General features: G+C 39.1%; 1 protein-coding gene across 3 annotated transcripts in view; it reads right to left on the reverse strand.

The window, feature by feature from the left end:
- Positions 1–5,921: 5,921 nt before the first annotated feature.
- The window catches only part of EPSTI1 (epithelial stromal interaction 1), a 105,406-nt gene continuing 90,322 nt past the window's right edge, over positions 5,922–21,005 (reverse strand). For 2 of the 3 annotated variants that reach the window (XM_089668828.1, XM_089668827.1), the window contains 4 exons: positions 17,823–17,915; positions 8,040–8,110; positions 6,313–6,391; positions 5,922–6,101 (listed from right to left, as the gene is read on the reverse strand). In XM_089668828.1, coding sequence (XP_089524954.1) covers positions 6,096–6,101; positions 6,313–6,391; positions 8,040–8,110; positions 17,823–17,915 — 249 coding nt within the window. In that variant the 3' untranslated portion in view covers positions 5,922–6,095. The remainder of the gene's footprint in view (positions 6,102–6,312; positions 6,392–8,039; positions 8,111–17,822; positions 17,916–21,005) is intronic. The other variant, XM_089668829.1, reaches the window with a different exon arrangement.

Genomic DNA, 21,005 nt, shown 5'->3' on the forward strand with positions numbered 1-21,005 from the left:
ACACTGTGCAGATTGAGGTTGTGTGTAAAATAATCCAAACTCAGCTACAGTATGTAAATTGACAGAACTATATAAGAACCTGTAATAAATAAACTATACACATATCATATATACATAGGTTGACCTATTCCAGTGTTGTCAACTTGACTTGTATATGTTGTGGTGTCACAATCAGCCTGTTTATTATTCTTTATTTTGTGTGCTTGGTATGTTCCTCTGTACCCATCTCTGTCCCTAGTTAGACACTCCTAGTAGCCCCATGCTCAGGATTAGTTTCAGTTTTATTCTTTTTGAGTAAGGAGGCTTTCAAGAGAAATGCCTTTTCACCAAGCAAGCGATACCCTTAAAAAGCTCCTCTAACGCCAAGCTGGAATACACTTTATTGGATTCTACTACTGAGTCTTCTTGGTGAGTCAACACCAATTGGTTGTGTATTTTGTTGAGTCAAGCAAGTTGCCATACTGTCAGTACAGACTTGTCAATCAGTACCGGCTGGTATGCCTGTTGCATAAATCAACATTAGAGACAGAACACTTCCACACTCTAGAGATATGTATGATTTTTTCTCTACCCTCCTTTGTTTGCTGTTGGTTATACCAGCCCTAAGTTAGATGCTCACAGCCATTCCATACTCAGGATTTGTTTCAGTTTTATCCTTGTTGAGTACGTGCTGGTTCACATATATGCGGATTGGATGTGGTTTGAGCCGCATCCAATCTGCATGACATTGCTTCCTATGGTAACTGTTCACATATGTCCGGAGCACTGGTAGTGCAACTTCAGTGCGGATTGAAAAAGAGTCCTGTCTGATTTCTGAGCACTGCGGTCCGATTACAGGCTATAAACTTCTATGGGAACTGCTTTTAAAGCACACGTCATCAGTTGTGAATAGGATTGCAGTTCAGGATCAGGTTTCAGCACAGTTTGCTCTCCTCACCACCTCTTCTCCATCTCAGCAAAACAAAAAAGCCATGCAAAACTGCATCCAAACCGGCCCTGAGTCTGTGAGCAGTACAATCCACAGCTGTGTTACAAAAACTGTTCCTGAACCGCTGAACAAGTAGACTGCAATCCGCACTGAAACCGGACCTTGAAATCTGGAACGCATGTGTGAATCGGTACTAAGGAGGTTTTAGAGAGAAATGTCTTTTTACCACACAAAATATACCCATAAACACCTCCTCTAATACCAAGCTGGAATAAAATACATTGGATTCTACTAAGTTATTTGGCAAACTGGCACCAAATATCTGTGAATCTTGTCAAGTCAGCAAGTTACCATACTATCTGTACAGACTATGTCTCAGGAGGTATGTCTTTTGCATAAAGTGATATTTGAGACAGCACATTTATACACACATGAGATAGGTACTTTTTTTTCTTGAATTTGTCTTCGATAATTGACAGATTAAATAATGAGGCATCAAGAGACATCATTTTAAAGCAGTGAATGTGACAAATAATCAAACAAATGTACTAGGAGGATTTACCTGCAATGATAATTTGGTGATTGTCACATTCACTGCTTTATAAAATATTGTTACAAAGTGTTGTCTGCAGCAATGAGCAGAGTGATTTGGTGATATTGCACTCATTAAGCTATTTCAACAAATTTTTAATTGAAAAAAATATTTTTTTTCTTTATTTAAAAGGTAATTATGGGATGTGCTTGGGATTGTTTCATTTGTTTCCATTAGTGTTATTTGTATTTGTGTTTTTGAAGTGATTCTAAAGGCTTTTTTTTAAAATAACAAACATGTCTATACTTACCTGCTGTGTGCAGTGGTTTTTCATAAAGCAGCCCGGATCCTCCTCTTCTCAAGCCCCCCGCTGGTGCTCCTGGCTCCTCCCTCCTGCTGGGTGCCCCCACAGTAAGCAGCTTGATATGGGGGCACCCGATGCTCCCTGTATCCATTCACACACAGAGCTGCGGCTCAGCCACGCCCCCTCTCCCTTCTCATTGGCTCACTAGCTGTGACTGACAGCAGTGGGAGCCAACGGCTCTTTCTTCTGTCTCAACCAATGAGGAGAGGGATTACTGGGATATCTAAGACTCCAGCGCACATCGCTGGATTGAGAGAGCCTTAGGTGAGTGTTAGGGGGGCTGTGCAAGATGCTGCACAGAGAAGGTTTTTTACCTTCATGCATAGAACACACAAAGGTAAAAAACCTTGAGCCTTTAGAACCATTTTAAGCATATTTGATTGTTAATGGTATAATGCTTTCAATCGCTTTAATCTTTTTCTATGTTTTTCAGTTTAAACCACTTTAATTTTGCCTTCTCCACTGACTGCAATATTTCTAGTCAAAATAGTGAATATTAACATCACCTGATTCTTACTGAAATTTATGGGAATTGAAAACTCTTATTGTCACTTTTCTCTAGTTAACTAAACCTAAGTGAATTTAGAGAGGAGTTATTGTGCAAAATATTGTTCATATTTAAAGGTAGCTATCTTTACAACTTTTTGATAATAAATAGCAAAAATAAAACAAGCTATTTGCAATATTTGTAAAGCTGAACTCTCTCTTATATAAAGTTTTAATTTATTTCAGGTTGGACACTTTTTTAAGAATTGCTGAAACTTCATAAATTTTTTTCCTTACTGTTACTATTTTAATAATACAAAGTTATTCTAATCACTTAAAGTGTTATTAAACCCAGGACCCTGCATTCCCTATATCAGGTCTCCCACAGTACACAGAACATGGAAATGCAATTATTTTAGTAAATATAAACTGCTAAATACATTTTCTCATCAGCAGTTAGAGCAGTCTTGTGACTTCTATCAGTATTCAGCAGAGCACTGGCTATTGTTCTAAAAAAGGCCTGGATTCTTTACTAAATGCACAAAATATAATTGGACCAGGGGTGGACTGACAACTCATGGGGCCCCCGGGCAATATGGGATCAGGGGCCCCTGTGTCCTTGCCCAAACTCAAAAAAGCCTATGAAAAAGGTACCAGTGGCATCTCATGGTGCCCTCTACTGACCCCGGGCCCTTGGGCAGTGCCCGAGTTTCCAAATGGTCAGTCCGCCCCTGAATTGGACACTAATATTTATAAGTAAAGTTGATCCAGTCAATATCTGATTTTTTGGGGGATCAGGAAGGAATTTTTGCCCTGCTACAGCTAATTACGTCATGCTTTATTTATTTTTTTTACCTTCCTCTATTAACTGTAGGTATAGGATTGCGTATATGGAGGTTATTTGTGTGTGTGGTTTTTTTTCTCTGTGGTTTGAACTGGATGGTGTCTTTTTTTTCAACCAGACTTTGTAACTTACAATAAACCTTTAAACCACTGCAAAACAACTCCTTATGTAACTAACGATTTAATGTAATCGCACCAAACAGTTTTGCAGAAAAGTGCGTTGCACTTCCTATTTATCACTGAAGTGTTGCAAATTAAGAAAAGGATGCTGTATTAGATATGTTAAACTACCAACATTTATTTAAACATTTTCAAACAGAGATTTAGAGTTTTTTTATCTCTACAGGAATATTCCTGGACTAAGCCTGGAGCAGACAGAATCTGGGGCAGCTGTGCATGGCAACCATTAGTATCTAACTTAAATTTTTGAAGCTTAACCACTTCAATACCAGGCATTTTTACCCCCTTCCTGCCCAGGCCAAGTTTCAGCTCTCGGTGCTCTTGCACTTTGGATTACAATTGCGTGGTCATGCAACGCTGTACCCAAACTAAATTTTTATCATTTTGTTCACACAACTAGAGCTTTATTTTGGTGGTATTTAATCATTTTATATTTTTTATTCTTTGCTAAATAATGAAAAAAAGACTGAATATTTTGAAAAAAACCCACGTATTTCTGTTATAATATTTTGCAAATAAATAATTGTTCTTCATAAATTTAGGCCAAGATGTATTCTGCTACATTTCTTTGGTAAAAATAACCCAAATCAGTATTTATTATTTAGTCTGTAGGAAAGTTATAGAGTCCACAAACGATGGTATATATCTGAAAATCAATCCTGAAGTACTGACGGCCAATCTAACTTCTTGAGGCCCAAAAATGTCAGAACAGTATAGATATCCCCCAAATGACCCCTTTTTGCAAAGTAGACAGTCTGAGGTATTTAGTAAGAGGCATGGCGAGATTTTTGAAGTTGCAACTTTTTTGTCATAATTTTTGGGAAAATGAAGAAATTGACAAAAGAAAAGTTGCATACTGTCCCTGGTGCAGTACTTCGTCATCATATAACTGGTGTGGCGGTGATCAGAGACACTGACTGGTGACAGTATGAAAAAAAATAAATTGATAATTTGAAAAAATGTTTTCTATTTTTTTTAATTACATTTTGTTTTCTTTTTTTTAATGTTTTTTTCTCATAACACACTGTGACCAGAGTGGTATAATGATACCACAGTAACATTGTACTACTCTGGGGAAGTGATCAGTGTTTTTTCCAATGTTCTCTTTTTTTTCCATAAGCAAGCATTTTACTGAATTAAATCGATTAATTCAGTTTTTTGTGATTAGCTGTGATTGGCCACAGCTAATCACATGACACAGATGGGCTGTGATTGGCCCAGTCTGTACATGTGATCACTGTGACCAATCACAGCCAGTAACAAAATTGTATACAATGGATGGCATGAAAGGAAGCCATCCATTGTTTACAATTGTCATGTGACCTGCTGGCAACAGGCCGGTACACAGATCTGTCATCGGCTGTCCAAGGGACACAGCCAGTGACAGATCTTGCTACAGTGCAGCCCCACGGTCATGAGCGAGGTGCGATCTGGGAGGATGTCATATGAAGCCAACCTGGATCGATGAGAGTTGTCATTTTGCTATTAGCCGAGTGGGAACAGGTTAACTGAGCAAGCTGCAGATAAAAGCTAACTGGTTACTATGTACAGCTGCTCCAGATTCTGTCTGCACTAGTCTTAGTAACTTTCCCCAAGAGTTCTTTTCTTTTTAACCTCTTCAGCACTATTCCTGGACTAATGGAAAGGACACATATTTTTTTATTTCTGCTGCAGTATTTCTGGACTGATGAAAAGAACACAGAGTTTTTTTTTCAGCAGTAGTATAGATGAGGTATAGGACTGGAACACTTCATATGTTTTTATGACATGATGTAAAACTGTTGAACTTTAAGTGCAAAACTGAATACTGACTGAAAAAAAGATATAGCAGCAGTTAGATTTCAATGGTTAGTGATGGAGAAAAGAAGCTTACTAGTTACTATGGGAATCACTGGCATTTTTCTTTTAATCTTTGCATACTTGATTTTCAATGTAGCCTAAATAGTACCATATTATATATGGTATAAAAAATGTGGAGTGGACACTAAACAATTAAATAAGTGCAAATAAAAAATGCTTGAACTCCGGTTCAAACTTTTTTCTGGATGTGGTGGGGAAGTTTTAGAATCTCACTTAAGGGTCATTTACATGGGTGGACGGGGAAGGGTGAAGTGCAGGCAGGCAAGCTGTGATTTTACCATCTCTCGACGGCCCTCCAAAGAAAAACAGCTATTCAGTCGCTCAGGGCTGTACCCATGCCATGACCATGATACGTTGCATCAAAAGATAAATGGCATGTTGCATTCAGCATTCAGCAGGTGGTGACGTCATATGCGACCCATTCAAGTGAGCGAGACCTCGCCACAATTGCCCTACAACCACATTAAACAAAACCCCTTTGAAAATTGATGGGGAATTACTTTTCAGAGGCATGGCAGTATAGTCCTTGAGCCCTTAGATTGTCCATTTTGGCAAGACTTTCCCTTTCTATTCTCTTTCTTCAACAGGACATCTGATAGAGACCTACTGTATGGGAAAGTGTTTTTTTTGGCTCATGTGTGCTCAGAGATTTCCGCTTTCTTGCTGCCCTGAAAGCACTAGTTACATGGACACATTGACCCTGATTTAGTAAAGGAGTGGAGCGTATGTACTATTACAATGAACTTTTACTTGTAAACATGATTAGGCTGAATAAACTGAAAAGAAATTAGTCACAAAACTCATTGTTCTTATGTATTAGACAGGTCGTTTATCAACAGCTCCATTATTTGTTGAGAATCTAATTACACTTGGCTGTAGCTTGATTTCTTCACAAGTGAACTTTAAGCCTGAAAGAGAAAGAAAGAATTCTGTAATTAATGTCTTGGTCACATATATCCCTGTTCTCTTGTAGGGGTTTTACCTGGAATCCTTATTATTACATATTTTTTATTATAAGAGTTTACTCTCTGGGTATAAATAATTACCTTGACCTATTAAATGACAACTAGAGTATTTTGTACTAAAGCATTACTAGCACCACTAATGATATATACTCACCCATGTGTTTGACTCCCCAGAATATTCATGCTTTTCAATGCCAAGTCTTTGGAGTTTATCCAGAAAAGCATTGTTTACGCTATAAAAAAACACAAGAACATGCAGTTAGTCATTTTAAATAATTGTTTTGCAATGCTAAACACATGCTTTTACTTGCTGTGACAGTACTATCAAAATGTAACAGTCATATATGCTGAGATAGCTATGTATACAGTGGTGAATGTGAAACAGATTTAAATGGGTTTTAAATATATTCCGGAAGCAGAGGAGATGCATTCTGCACAAGAAAATAGGAATATTGATGACATAACTGTTTTCCCAGATTTGAATACAAATGTGGACTAAACTGGCCATATTTCAACTATTACAATTCATAGCAACACCTGCTGACTGACCAGATCTGAATAGCATGATTTACTGCAAGCAACGCATTTTCAAGCCTAATTTATGCAAGGTGTTGGAAGCAGGTGACTAACGGACTGGGTGTGTAAAGGTTAAGTTCTCCTTTAAGAAAAAAATAATAAATGCACATGTTTTGTAGGAAAAAAGTGTGCATTTATTATTTTTTTTCCACAGCAGCCTGAAAAGTTGAGTGGATCGTGGGTGCAATGTCAGACCCTGCACCCTCTTCCTTCAGCTTTCTGCCCATATCTCTGTATGGACTTTCAGTTAGTAATCTAGAGCTAGTGTCAATGCACTATGAGTGAGGTGATTAACATACTCGTTACATCTGTTAACACTCGTTACATTTAAATCTGTTTCACATTCACCACTGTATACATAGCTATCTCAGCATATATGACTGTTACATTTTGATAGTACTGTCACAGCAAGTAAAAGCATGTGTTTAGCATTTCAAAACAATTATTTAAAATGACTAACTGCATGTTCTTGTGTTTTTTTATAGAGTAAACAATGCTTTTCTGGATAAACTCCAAAGACTTGGCACTGAAAAGCATGAATATTCTGGGGAGTCTATTGAGAACTATAGTCCATCTGCCACAGTGGCAGACGGAAATTGTAGTTTATTCATTCACAGATCTCTGTGAATGAATTACACAGCTGAGCTAGCGAAGCCCACACCGCAATATCAATTTTAAACGTGACAGCAGCTGTGGGGGAGAGGAATCCCAGCATGCTGTCACAGGGAGGAGGCTCTGGGGATGGGAAGCAGGTGTTTAGGAACATGTTATATGTTACACCCTAAATATTGGTGTAACATGTTCCTAAAGGTGAATGTAGCCTTTTAGTAAATAAAAAGTCAAAACCATTATTTAATCTTCAATTGAGTAAATAATGTAAAAAAAAAACAAGGTTTTCATAGTTTTTTTGTTGGCCATCCATGGCCTATTAGGGAGATTTCCTTCACTTCTTGTCCCAGAGACAAAGGGGTGGACATCTCTATTCTTATCTTGTTCTGTTGGCAACCCAAAATTTGGGATTTTTTCCATCACATTCAGACACCAGACACACATTCAGACACCATGATAGCAATCAAAATGACAAATACAGAGGATGAATTTCAGGGATACAAACAGCAACACAAACCCGATGTGGGTTTTAATCCCTCTCCACTGTATTCAAAACAAAAAGTTTTGGCTTTAGATACACTTTTGGAATGTGTTTTGGTGTAACGTTGATGTAACTACTTCAAGGCATAAAAGATGCATTTTTCTTCTTTGTGTATATTATGAATAATCTTTTTTTTTCTGTTCAATGAGACATACCTTCTATGTTCCTCCTGTTGAGACAGCTTTCTTTCCTTTTCTTCTGCTTTCTTCATTTCTAACAACTCGCTCTACAAAGAGAAAAAAATCATTTTCTGTATGTGCATACAACATGAGGCAATCAGATTGTTTCCATCAATCCTTGGTGTGATGGATACTGACACATTCCTTTTAATGGAATAGGGAATGCATCATTAGGTTTATATAATAAACTATGGCACTAAAGATGCATCATGGTTATTACATTTGAAAACAGTCATGTGAAATTGTGTAACGTACTGGAAATTACTTGTAACTCAATGGTGACACTAGAGGTTGAGACAAATACATGTTTGCTACCAGCAGTGAAACAATTAAGATGTAGTTCCATAGCTAGAAGTCAGTTGTTCCCTTTAATTTTCAACCAGAGTAAAGTAAGTGGATCAGAATTAGAGCTCCTGCTCTTAACAGCCTTTGAATTTGAAAAAATTATGCAGGCATCTGCTACTTTTTCCTCAATCTAGGCTTAAATGATAATTATCTCATAATTAACAGTCATTTGGGTACGCTGAGTGTTCCTTGTTTTCATGGCCATATTATATTGTAGATTGGGTGAAGGTTATACGTATTCTAATGTACCCCATTCCAAATCTGTCCACTTTCTAATATATACTGTTAAGGTATATTGTTACTACTATTTGCAACTTCACAGTCAAACTACCTATTCCCTAGATTTTCTGAAACTATACATTTGATTTATTTTATAAACTTCGTGCTTTTAAATTATCATTATACAGGATTTATATATTGCCAACAGCTTGTGCAGCAGTTTCCAAAATAAAGGGAAACAGTAAAGCTACAATACAATTCAATACAGGAGGGTTAGGAGGGCCCTGCTTGTGACAGCTTACAACAATCTAAAAGGGAGGTGCAATTGATACTAACAGTTTTAACTGTCAGAAATAAAGTTAATGGAGAAAGCAAAACACACAGTTTTTAGGTAGCTGTGGGATAGAATTCCTTAAAGGGACGACTTTTATGGATCACCTAAAGGTGGACATGATGGGAGATAGTCGTGCAGATCGGGGTAGTGAGTTTCCGAAGATGGGGGAGGCTTTGGATAAGTCCTGAAGGCTGATGAGGGAGCTATAGGGCAGGTCTTGGGAGGAGTGAATAGGAAGATTTGGGTGATATTTTAGACAAGGTTGGTGATGTAGTTGGAGGCAGAGTTGTGGATGGCTTTGTTTGTTTGTTGTTAGTATTTAAAATTTTATACATTTGGTGAACAGAAGCCAGTAGGGGGATTGACAGGGAGGGACACAGGACATTGAAGGACTGGTAAAATGGATAGGTCTGGCAGCAGCATTCATCACAGACTAAAGGGGGAGGTGGGGTAGCCTGTATAGAAGTAGGCCAACAAGGAGATAGTTGCAATATTCAAGGTGTGAGATAACAAGGGAGTATGTAATCAAAATGGTGCAAAATCCAACCAATCTCAGCTAAAATGACTGAAGAACATATATCACATTTCTTTTTACAGACAACCATTCATATTTACACCCACCACCCCTCTCCTTCCTCTCCTAAGAGCTCCCCAACTACCAGCCCAATTTATTTTACTTGCGATATTGAGCACATCAGCCAGAGGGCTATCCAGAGTTTCCAAGCATACTGACCTATTGTGGGTGAGTGAGAGAGAAAAATGATCATAGCTACATAGTTAATTTGATTGAAAAAGGATACAAGTCCATCCAGTTCAACCCACAGAAAGAAAAAACACACACACAAATCAAAAACCTCCACATACACAATCCTATACCCACAGTTGATCCAGAGGAAGGCAGAAACCCCCCAATAAAGCATGATCCAATTTGTTCCAGCAGGGGAAAATAATCCTTCCTGATCCCTCAAGAGGCAACCTGGACTGACTTTCCCAATAAATATTAGTATCCAGTTATATTTTGTGAATTTAGGAAATAATCCAGGCCTTTTTAAAAACAATCTACTGAGCTGGCCAGAACCAGCTCTTGAGGAAGTTTATTCCAGATTTTCACTTTTCAAAAGCTCTTACTGTGATCAGTGTGGTGTTTCTGTGGATTAAACTGCAGAACTTTAACACATGCATGATGATGGTCTGTTTGGTCTGCCCTCCCAGCTATATGCAAAAATACATTGGGTCTTATTCACTAAAGTAGTAGAGGATGTTCACTTAGCAAAGGGAATGTTCACTTTGCAAAATGTATGTTTATTTAGTAAATAGGGTGAAGCTGTGTTCACTTTGAATACCCAATCATCTGCATAGAAAACTGAACAACAAATGGATTGGATGATTGAAAAGAAAATCATCTCCTATCAGCATGTTGCAGAGAAGTACCCTCTCTTTCTCTGTAGAAGCTGCGTTTCAGTGTTTCGAGACACACTGAGGGATTTTTACCCCACTCACCAAATTGGATCATGCTTCATAGGTTTTAGGCCCTCTGGATAAACTGTGGGTATAAGATTGTGTACTGCATATGGAGGGTTTCAACTTTTTTCTGTTGGTTGAACAAGACAGATACATGTCTCTTTTCATCCTGACTATCTGTAAAACTATGTAACCCTCTGCTCAGCCAGATCTAGTGTTCTCTAATTAGCAGGGAGTATGAGCTTTTCTGATTGGAAAGCTCTAGCTGTAACTTAGCAGGGAATATGTACTTCTGCAGAGAGGCCACTGTTTCCATTTAAAGAACAAGGATCCTTCTCTGCAGCATGCTGGCAGGGAACAGGGTTTTCGTGGAGGTATTCTAACATGATTTGAAGGGGATCTTCTTCTGTATTTCGTAATGAATGCCTTTTCTACTAAAGGTTTAAAAATAATCAATATAACAAAATCATTTGATTACCAAAAAAGGCTGATGTAGTGAAAGCAATGAAAGTGATATTCATATTTTAGAGAAAGATTAGTAATATTTAACCATTATAGGGATTTTAGTATTGGGCTTTGTCTTATAATGGGGAGACAGCAGGGGTGGAATTTCTGAAGAAACCTTTTTTAGGCTAGGTTCACACTAATGTGGTGCAGTACATCGCATGGGATTCGCATGGGAACCGCACCGTATTCCTGTGCAAATCACATGCGATTTGTGTGCGGTGAGATTGGAGCCATACATTATGTATGGCTCAAATTGCAGTGGACAAAATACGATTCCTCCTGCACTCCAGGACCCAGGCCGGTAGCGAGTAGGTGAAATCAAACCCAAACGAAACGACCACCAGAGCATGAAAGGTTGTGCAGCTCCAAAACAAGGCTGGGGAAGCCTGAACAATACTGCAAAGTGAAAAAAACAAGAAGCGCACCAACCTTGCGCATTACCTCAGTAACCAAAATGTATTAGTAAAGGAATGGTACTCACAAACAGCGAATAAAAACATGGAGGTAGACACTCAGTTCAGCTGACGCGTTTCAAAGGTTGTACCTTCTTCCTCAGAGCTCTGAGTGTCTACCCCCATGATGGGATTCGCGCTGGCCTCTTGTCTCTGAAGTCCCTTGGAGCACTTACATTCCTGTTTTTATTTGCTGTTTGTGAGTACCATTCCTTTACTAATAAATTTTGGTTACTGAGGTAATGCGCAAGGTTGGTGCGCTTCTTGTTTTTTTCACTTTGCAGTCAAATTGCACTGTACCCGCGCCAAAAAGGTGCAGGACCCTTTTTTGGGTCTGCACTAGAATCGGATCGAATGGGTATTCACACCTATGCAATCCGATTCTGCACATCGCACTGCATTTTGCGGACCAATTTTGGGGTGTTGTTAACTTAACACCCACACCCACATTGGTTTGCATGAATGGGGTGCGAATCCGATGCGGTGCAGAATTCGCAGAGAAAACGCTGCAAATTCTGCACAGCATCAGTGTGAACTCGGGCTTAAAAAGGCACACATGAATAGCTGCAGTATCAGTGTTATTTTTTTTATATGGGTTCTTGCAACTAAAATAAACATGTTGCCATCTAAAAGCTGTGCTAGAAAATACTTCAGTTACAGCACACCTCTAAGCAATTATTTCAACACTACAAGTCACATTGTCAGAGTATCGACCGCCCAGCTCCAGCAAAAGGTCAGCAGAAAGGCTAATACTTGCATTAGTTTTGTGACTTTTTCTAGCAGCCCTTCTGTATGTACGCAGAATGGCTTTTGTTGTGACACCCGATGAACTTGATGAAGAGAAAAGAAAAAAAGCTTTTAGGAGAACAGTGTGTGGGAATCAAAAAGCTAATAAATAAGTAGATTCTCTTTTTTTAAAATTTTACCTAGAATAAAGTGATTATTTTATCATTTGGAGTGGTTATATAGTGTTGCACTGAAGATAGGTAATTGATTTGCTTGTTTTTGTATATGGCTTAAAAGTTCTAAAAATATGCTATTTTAAGATTATATGTGCACAGAGTACATAGCAAGAAAATCTAATAATTAAGGAAAATACATTGTTCTTGCTGCAAGATCAACAAAGTCATGCATATGAAAGGGGGTAAATTAAAGATAATTAAAATGGATTTGTAAAAAATGCTGAAATATACTATTCACTGGTTCTCCTGATTTCTTCTGACAGAAACAGGAGATTTGAAAAGTTTGTTTCACCTGCATATTCACTTTACCTGAAGGATGAAGCGAATCATGTAATTCAGGATCAATGTGGTTCTTCATGGGTTGGCATAACATACATAATACATATATATATATATATATATATATATATGGCATAACTACATAATGGTGAATGGCGAACTGAAAATATTTGTGATTTGCCGGTTTGCCTATTTATCTGATTTGCTCATCCATAATTATTTATTAGTCTCTGAGCAATAATATTATGGAACCGGTACTTCTGTTGACCCAGTACATTTCTAATGTAGAGAAGATCTAGCTCTAGTAAACTTTTCGAATGTGTCAGCCAAACAACCCTCAAGAACATACATCAGACTATAGGTCTAGGCCTGGTTAGACTTTGCATGGAGAATTGGTAGATTTTCACTGTAGACATTGGATGCATAAATGGAACACTATACTTTCAGGTAAAAGTTGCTTACTGATAACAGCTGTAGCCACCAAAATCTTCCCATTACAATTGAGTTTGGGGCTGGTTTGACAAACTTCAGTCAGTGTCAGATGCTGCTGCTATTTCCAGTTCCCAAAAAACATTCCTATTGGCCGATCAGTTTGATAGACATTCTCATGGAGGAATTGGGATGTGCAGGAGACAGGAAGGGGTGGGCAAGCTTTGGTTTCAGACTTTACCAGTCAGAATAATATTCAGCTGTGATGGGGATTGGGAGGCTGATGCAAATATATGCAGCACCTCCAGGTGACTGCATTTTATACCTACAGCCATTTATGTACTGACTCTATGTAAGGTCTATTAAGGAAAACAGGAAGTATGGAATTTTGATAATCTTTCTTTCTAAAAACCATAGATCTCCAGCTGTTTCCATGTGTGTATTGTATTAACTTGCAAAATATCTGCCTCCATCAAGTTCATACAGCAGGTAAAATGTAATAAGGAGTGAAGAGAACAGTGTGTCTCCATGAAGAAGCTGACAGCACTTGGAGATATATTTCTTTATTCTATTCTATTCACTCACATAAAATTAGAGGCAGTTACATCTGTGTTAATGAGGAAAAATTATGTGCCTATAACCAACACTAAAATCTCAGGATATGATATTAAAACTGTAAGAAAAAGTCTAATTACTCTTTCAAAACAGAAGTTAAAAACCTGATGTGACTCTGGAAATAGCCAGAGGATTATCAGAAGTTGATGAAACACCTGCAAGAATAAAAGGTGATTTAACAAATGTGGAAGCCAGTCAGCGTGATGATTAGGGTAATGCATAAGAGAAAAATGGTTTGAAGGAAACATAAAAGATACATCACAGGAGAGCAGAATGATTGATGCAGCAGGAAAAATGCTCAGAGAAGAAGCTTAATGCAATATTAAGTAGAGAAAAAAATGTGGTGTCTTTGTGGAACAACGATGGCAAATCTGAGCGGCTGACAGAAGTTAATGCAATAACACCTTAGTGACAGTTTTATAAATGCTAGGGAAAATAAAGGTTAGCTAACAAAACTAATCAATTTTATTTGTCAGCTGCTGGGGGATTTATGGTAGAATTTCAATATACATGTCAAAGCGGTTGTATACCAAAGTCAGAAACACCCCACGGGTCAGAATTTAAGTAGACTAATGGCTGGGAGAAAATTAAGATGCCCATAGTTTCTGCTGTGTTGCTTCTTTCACAGGAAAACACATAATATATTTTGAATGCCTCCCCTAAACAAAAGATTAGCATATATGTCTTTCTTTGCTAGGGTCTCCGGTTGTGTGCTTGTGTAGGGCCATTAGAACGCAATCTCCTTTGGAAAAGGAAAGGAGGGGGTGGTAACTTTGTGTGCTTGTAAAGTAAGTCCTAATTTCAACCTTGCCGAACACCTTTGGATTGAAACGTTATTCCCAGTGGTGTACCAGAGCTTCTTGCTAAAAATCAATACCTGACCTCACTAATGCTTTTTTGCTTGGATGGGCGCAAATTCCTTGAGACACACTGCAAAATTTGGTGCAAAAATGTCCAAGATGAGTGGAGGCTCTTATAGCCCAAAAGGGTGGAGACAATGTCATATTATTTTCATTGCTTTTGAAACAAGTTGTCTGGTAAGTTCATATACTGTATGTATGATGGTCAGGTGGCAACAAACGTTTGGCCATGTAACATACTTCAATAAGGCAAACTTAAATCCAGGTGCAGGCACCATTGCGGTGAGCTGATCTCACATGCAGCAGCAGTTTCTCTTCTGTATGTATGAGTGTATCTGTGCCATTATAATTAGGTAGTGAAATTTCATGTGTTGGGGTCTGCTGCCCTCTACTTCTCTGTATGTGTAAATAGCTTTTGCTTATAATTACCACAGAGTTAGTTGTGCACTTTTTGTCCCTGCTAGCTGGGTCAGAAACCCTGAATGGGGGACTGTGGTGCTATATAAAGAGGAGTTTCCAGGAAGTAGACAAAAGAACTGAACTTCCTGACATTACACACATAGGTGCTGCTGTTGTATTTCACTCAGACCAGAAGCAAAGACTATTAGGCAAGTATTCCTATGTTCTAATAGTTTAACTGTAGCTGCCCATAGCTTCTTGAGGGTGTTTTACACCTGTTTATTGTGGTAGTGTTTATATGCAGCTCTTGTTATTTTAGTTGACCCTGTCCCTTCTGGTCTGTGACTCTATAGCGAGTTTTAGCTTAGGACTGAATAACAAGCATAGGCTACAGCTAGGTTAGGCATCCTACAGCCAGTTCTGGTAGTTGGAGGGCCAGTTGCATGACAGATTACAAACTACTAGGGACTGAAATATAGAGTTCCAATGCCGAACCACGGTTTCACAAATGAGAATTTGCATCCCAGGCTGGATGACAACAGTTGAAGGCTCTCCCCACCACTGCTAATCTTGTCTTCAGGTCTCTGACACGAAGGCAGACTCTGCATTGTGATCATTCTAGGGGGCTCCTGCAACTGAACTTTGCTGCAACATTCATCTTACGTATCTTTATTAATAACTATATATACCAGGTTCACAATTTTATCAGGACTCTTCTTGGGCCATTTGCCGATAATACCTGTTTATACATTAGAAGAATATACTAATATTAATCTTTTCTTATATAAAGCTTGTATTATTTCCATACTGGTGTGCATCTATATACTTATGGTTAATGTTACCGTATTTTTCGCTCCATAAGACACACTTTTTTTCCCCCCAAAATATGGGGGAAATGTCTGAGCGTCTTATGGAGTGAATATTGACCAGGACTCCCCGCCGCCGCGTCAGAATACCGGACCGATGACCGATAGAATGCAGAAGAGAGGGCCTAAAGCAGCTACCCCTTAAAGCGGAGTTCCAGCTTACAAAAAAAAAGTCAGCAGCTACAAAATCTGTAGCCGCTGAATTTTAAAAGTGGTGTCCTCACCACCACTGACTTCACCAGCTGTCTTCTCTCCCTGGCATGGACATCTTTAGTGTGGTCAACCGGCTGTGACAGCTTGCGGCTTCACAGCTGGGTGCCCACTGTGCATGAACGAGAAGCGCTGCACTTTGTGAATGGCCCCATAGACTTCTGGGAGCTGTCACGTGTCCCAGAAGACTACAGGGAGGGAGGACAACTTCCGCTTCCGGAAGTGGGAGCAGGTACCTGTCAAATTCAGGTACCCGCTCCCCCCCACTCCCCAAAGGTGCCAATCCTTAATGGGGAGTAGAGGTCAAAGCATTAAAGCAGAACTTCCCCTGTTGGGTGGAACTACGCTTTAAGCCCATGCCGCCCTTAGATTGGGGCCCCAATCACTGCACTGCAGAGCTGACAGGGTATGCTGAAGACATTGTTGTGAGCCCCGCCCTCAGAGAGGATGCTGAGCCGGCTGGCCAGGTATGCCCCCCCCCCCAAACTGCCTGTGGACTTCTATACCAAACTGTATATATATGCATTGCTGAAAGGTCTCTGTTCATCCCCTGTACTATGACTGCAGTCTCTGATCATCTCCTGTACTATGTCCGCAGTCTCTGGTCATCTCCTGTACTGTGTCCGCAGTCTCTGGTCATCTCCTGTACTATGTCTGCAGTCTCTGGTCATCTCCTGTACTGTGTCCGCAGTCTCTGGTCATCTCCTGTACTGTGTCCGCAGTCTCTGGTCATCTCCTGTACTATGTCCGCAGTCTCTGGTCATCTCCTGTACTGTGTCCGCAGTCTCTGGTCATCTCCTGTACTATGTCCGCAGTCTCTGGTCATCTCCTGTACTGTGTCCGCAGTCTCTGGTCATCTCCTGTATTATGTCTGCAGTCTCTGGTCATCCCCTGTACTGTGTCCGCAGTCTCTGGTCATCTCCTGTACTGTGTTCGCAGTCTCTGGTCATCTCCTCTACTGTGTCTGCAGTCTCTGGTCATCTCCTTTAGTACATCCGCAGTCTCTGGTCATTTCCTGTACTATGTCTGAAGTCCATTGGTTCAGAATATTTTTTTTCTTGTTTTCCTCCTCTAAAACCTAGGTGCGTATTATGGAGCAAAAAATATGGTATCAGCTGGTTTCATTAGTTCTTCTGCACCCAATTATTGTGATTAGATTACTGATTTATTTCCCAGGAAGGGAATCCTCTCTGTTCACAGAGGCCCTGTCCTGGGTGGTGGTACTGCCAATTCTATTATTAAATCAACTCGTGCGACTTATGGTGCGACTTTGCCAGGCAATTTGCTAGTGACTTGATTCAACTTGAGCATGACTTTGATGTACGACCGTAATGCCATGTGACTTTGCATGGGTAATCTTCCTGTAATGTCGGATCCAAATCACATCAATATAGATGACGACCTGTCCTTGAGATGACTTCCATTAAAGTCTATGGGTACGAGTCGGATAGAAGTCATTTTGAAGTAGTACAGGAACCTTTTCTATAGTCGGAGCGACTTCAGTAAGGCTAATTAAGGCAGCTCTCATTGACTAACATGGGATTTCATATGTCATGTCATTTTGGGTCTCACAAGTCGGACCCCAAGTCCTGCAATGTGAGCTGAGCCTTGGTGTAGGTTCTGTTTATCTTATTTACCTACAGGTTTATCTCAAAATCCTGTTTGGAAGGGGCCATTTGTCATACCCCCCTCCCTCCTCCCCAAAGAGGGCTACACATGCAGAAAATTTAAAGCTGACAATAGCTCCTTTAAAGTGCCATATGTAATTGAGAAGGTTAAATGCCTTCATGCATGGCCCAGGAAACATTATTATATTGATACCTTTCTGTGCTGTTCTTCCTTCATCTCCTGCAGTTTTCTTTCTTCTTCCACTTTTAGCTTATGCTTGTAAGATCTGTAAGACTGATTACTTGCCTGTAAAGAATATTACTTGGGTCAGAACACTGAAAATGGACACGGTCATTGAAAGGTTTTGTGACCAGCCATAATGGCTGCTTCAGATTTTATTTAATGATCATATTCTGAAGCATGATGTATGATGCTAGTTTCACCTAGAACTCAATAACCTTGTCTTCCACTGTAATATTTGATAATATTTAAAATAATTTTATAGTAACAGTATACGCTTTAATTTTATAACAAAAGTTGTGTAATAGCAATACAAAAGATTGTTACAAGTACTGCCTATTTATTAGCCATCTCTTTCCACAAATTCCTGAATTCTCTACATACTTTGCAGCGTCTCCTCTGCTTATCCTTTTGGTTTACTTTCCATTTCTATGGGCTACATATCCCATGTTACCTTGCTGTTTTCAAACTGTTAGTGTTTCCTGTACTCAGTGTGCCTCCTGTCGTGCATACAGCAGGCTCTATGAAACGTGTGACACAATCGGTGTATAGTCACTAGACATAGTGAAGATTTGTCACAGAATTCAAGGAAGTAAATGTGTGGTTTTACTCAAAAAGTAAGATTTCCACTTCAGTACTCTTCAAATTATTAAGAGTAGGCTAGAAATAAATGAAATGTAATGTGGAAATTAATATACTGTATGACTTTAAATGTTGACCATAGATACACTTTAACATCATAACCTGTGGAATGACAGGTGGCCCTGTAGTTAAAGAGTAAAGAGAATACAAATCTTCTTCATAAGAGTACAAAATCCAACTTTGTTGTCTTATTGCCCAGCACAATGGTCATGTGGTTAACACTTTTGTCTAAAGGAACTAAGGACCTTGGCTTGTTTCATGCCAGGGACACTATCTTTTTCATTTATTGAACAGATGTAACAACATGCCTTTAGCAGTATATTCAACAGACCAAAAGTGAGCAACTAAGAGAAGTTTATTATTAGATTTACATATGATTGAGAATCTAGAAGAAATCTATAAAACTATAAACACTCAAGAGGAGCAAGAGTGCTCTCAATTTATTCTGAGTTCTATATATTTGAATATAATCAATCTATAATAACATTTTCCAGTGACATGAAGTAAAATAAACAGAACAGTAAGTCAGCAGATATATTTTAACTTGACAAAGAAGTAATAAATACAAAAGAAACCCCCATATGACAACAGAGGTAAACGGACATCTTGACCATAGTTGCGCATAAACAGAATAACCATAACACTTAGAATGGCAATAATTCAAATAAAAGAAATAAGAGGAAAGAAAAAGGAAAAGAAAGAGAAAAAAGGGGGGGGGGGGGAAGAAGGGGAAAAAAGCATAGCACAGCACTAGACTTCCAGAAACATATATATGACAAAAATATACCACCTAAGAAAAAAACAAATCCTAGTGTAACTATAGAAACAAGCAGGTTATATTTTCTGAATCTTTATATCAATATGTTTCTTTCCTGATGGTATAAGTTACTATTTACTCCTACTAAGCAATTGTAGATCTGGCTGCCTTGGAACATCAAAAAAGGCCTAATCAGTTAGCATAAACAGTCCTAATTTTTGTAGCTTATAAAATAGAAATAATAATAATGAGACTGAGTGCTTGCAAGGCACAATGTGACCACAGGGAAGCACAGATTTAGATGTCTATTTTTCAAAGCATTTAGATTCAGTACTAAAGCTGCAAATACACTAGTAGAATTGAGTTAGAAAAATATTTGTTCAATTGTGTTCAGTGATTTTGGGTCCGAGGTGGGATTAGTGACATCTGGTCTGGAATTTTTTGGGTTAGGGTTTAGATTAAGAGCAGTGAAGTAAAGAAATAAGTGTTAAGGGTTTATCTTCTGAGTTAGGTGGAGGATTAATGTTAGGTATATTTAAGGGGTAAATATTAGGGTCAGGTTAAGTGCTAAGAGTCAAGTTTTTTCATATTATGAGTTGCTTAATATTTAGTCTTTGAATGAGGGAAGTTAGGTATTAAAATCAGCAGAAGGGTTAACTTAAAAAGGAATTTCAGCCTTTCCATCCCCCACATTTTTTTCCCTCTGCTTACCTTTTACTGTCCTGCAGAGTTAGGATACTCGCCTAGCCAGCAGATCCAGCGTTGAGCTGCTGGGATCTTCCTCTCTGGAGCAGCTACACGGGTTCAGTGCCGCCATGTTGCCTGTCACAACTGTGGGCTCTTCTGAGTGCAGGTGCCGATAGGCCGCCCCCTCCTCTTTACTGAATGGGACTGCACGTCATGCGTCCCAGGAAGCACAGGGGGCACAGAGTCATTCACCTATGTGAATGCTGGAAGTTGAGGGGTGGGTTGAGCCTTATAAGCAAAAAAATACAGTAAGTAGACAAAAAAAAAAAGAACCTGATATAAGCACTGTGGAGGGGGTGCCAGATGGAGAGGAGGAAAGTGCTGTGGGAGGGTGAAGGTCTGCGTTAGGGCTCATGTACACTGCAACTGATAAACTCACGATCAGGAGCTTTTCTGCATTTTTTCTAGCAGTGCCTGAACTCTCCCTAATGTTTTCCTATGTGTCCATGTACACTGTGTCGTTTACAGTCATTTACAGGCAGTTGAGTTTACAGTCTTTTTTTGAACGCACCAAACTTGTGTTCAGGAGTAGATTTTATCAGCGTTTCAAACGCAAAATGCTTGTAAACGCGGCTAACCATGTTTATAAGCGTTTGGGTTTATAAGCATTTTTTAACTGTTCCATGTCCAGATGCTGTCCAGAGCCTTTTTTTATCATCAGGAATGCATGGAAAGAGTTTTCCATGTATTCAAATGGACCCGGTACACCAGCGTAGTCAGTTCCAGGTTTCGCGTGAAGGAAAAAATGGTAGAACGTGCCGCATTATGCTCATGATGGAATCCATAGTGAATACAACCAGAAAAGACAGGTCATCTCAACACATATTGCTCTCCCTGCTTCTGCTCTCTCTATTCCTCTCAATGTCTGAAATAGTTAATTTTTTCACTGTTTTTCAGTGCATTCTGGGCATTTTGGAAGGTCTCCTGATGTTACCTTTAGAAAACGCTTCTAAACGCAAACGCGCATAAACACAGTATGCAAACGTGACTAAACAGACGTTTTTTAACCT

This window comes from Staurois parvus, unplaced genomic scaffold (genome assembly GCF_062004578.1).
Source record: "Staurois parvus isolate SC_StPar_1 unplaced genomic scaffold, SC_StPar_1.0 ptg000064l, whole genome shotgun sequence".
In the NCBI taxonomy this organism is placed as follows: Eukaryota; Metazoa; Chordata; class Amphibia; order Anura; family Ranidae; genus Staurois; species Staurois parvus.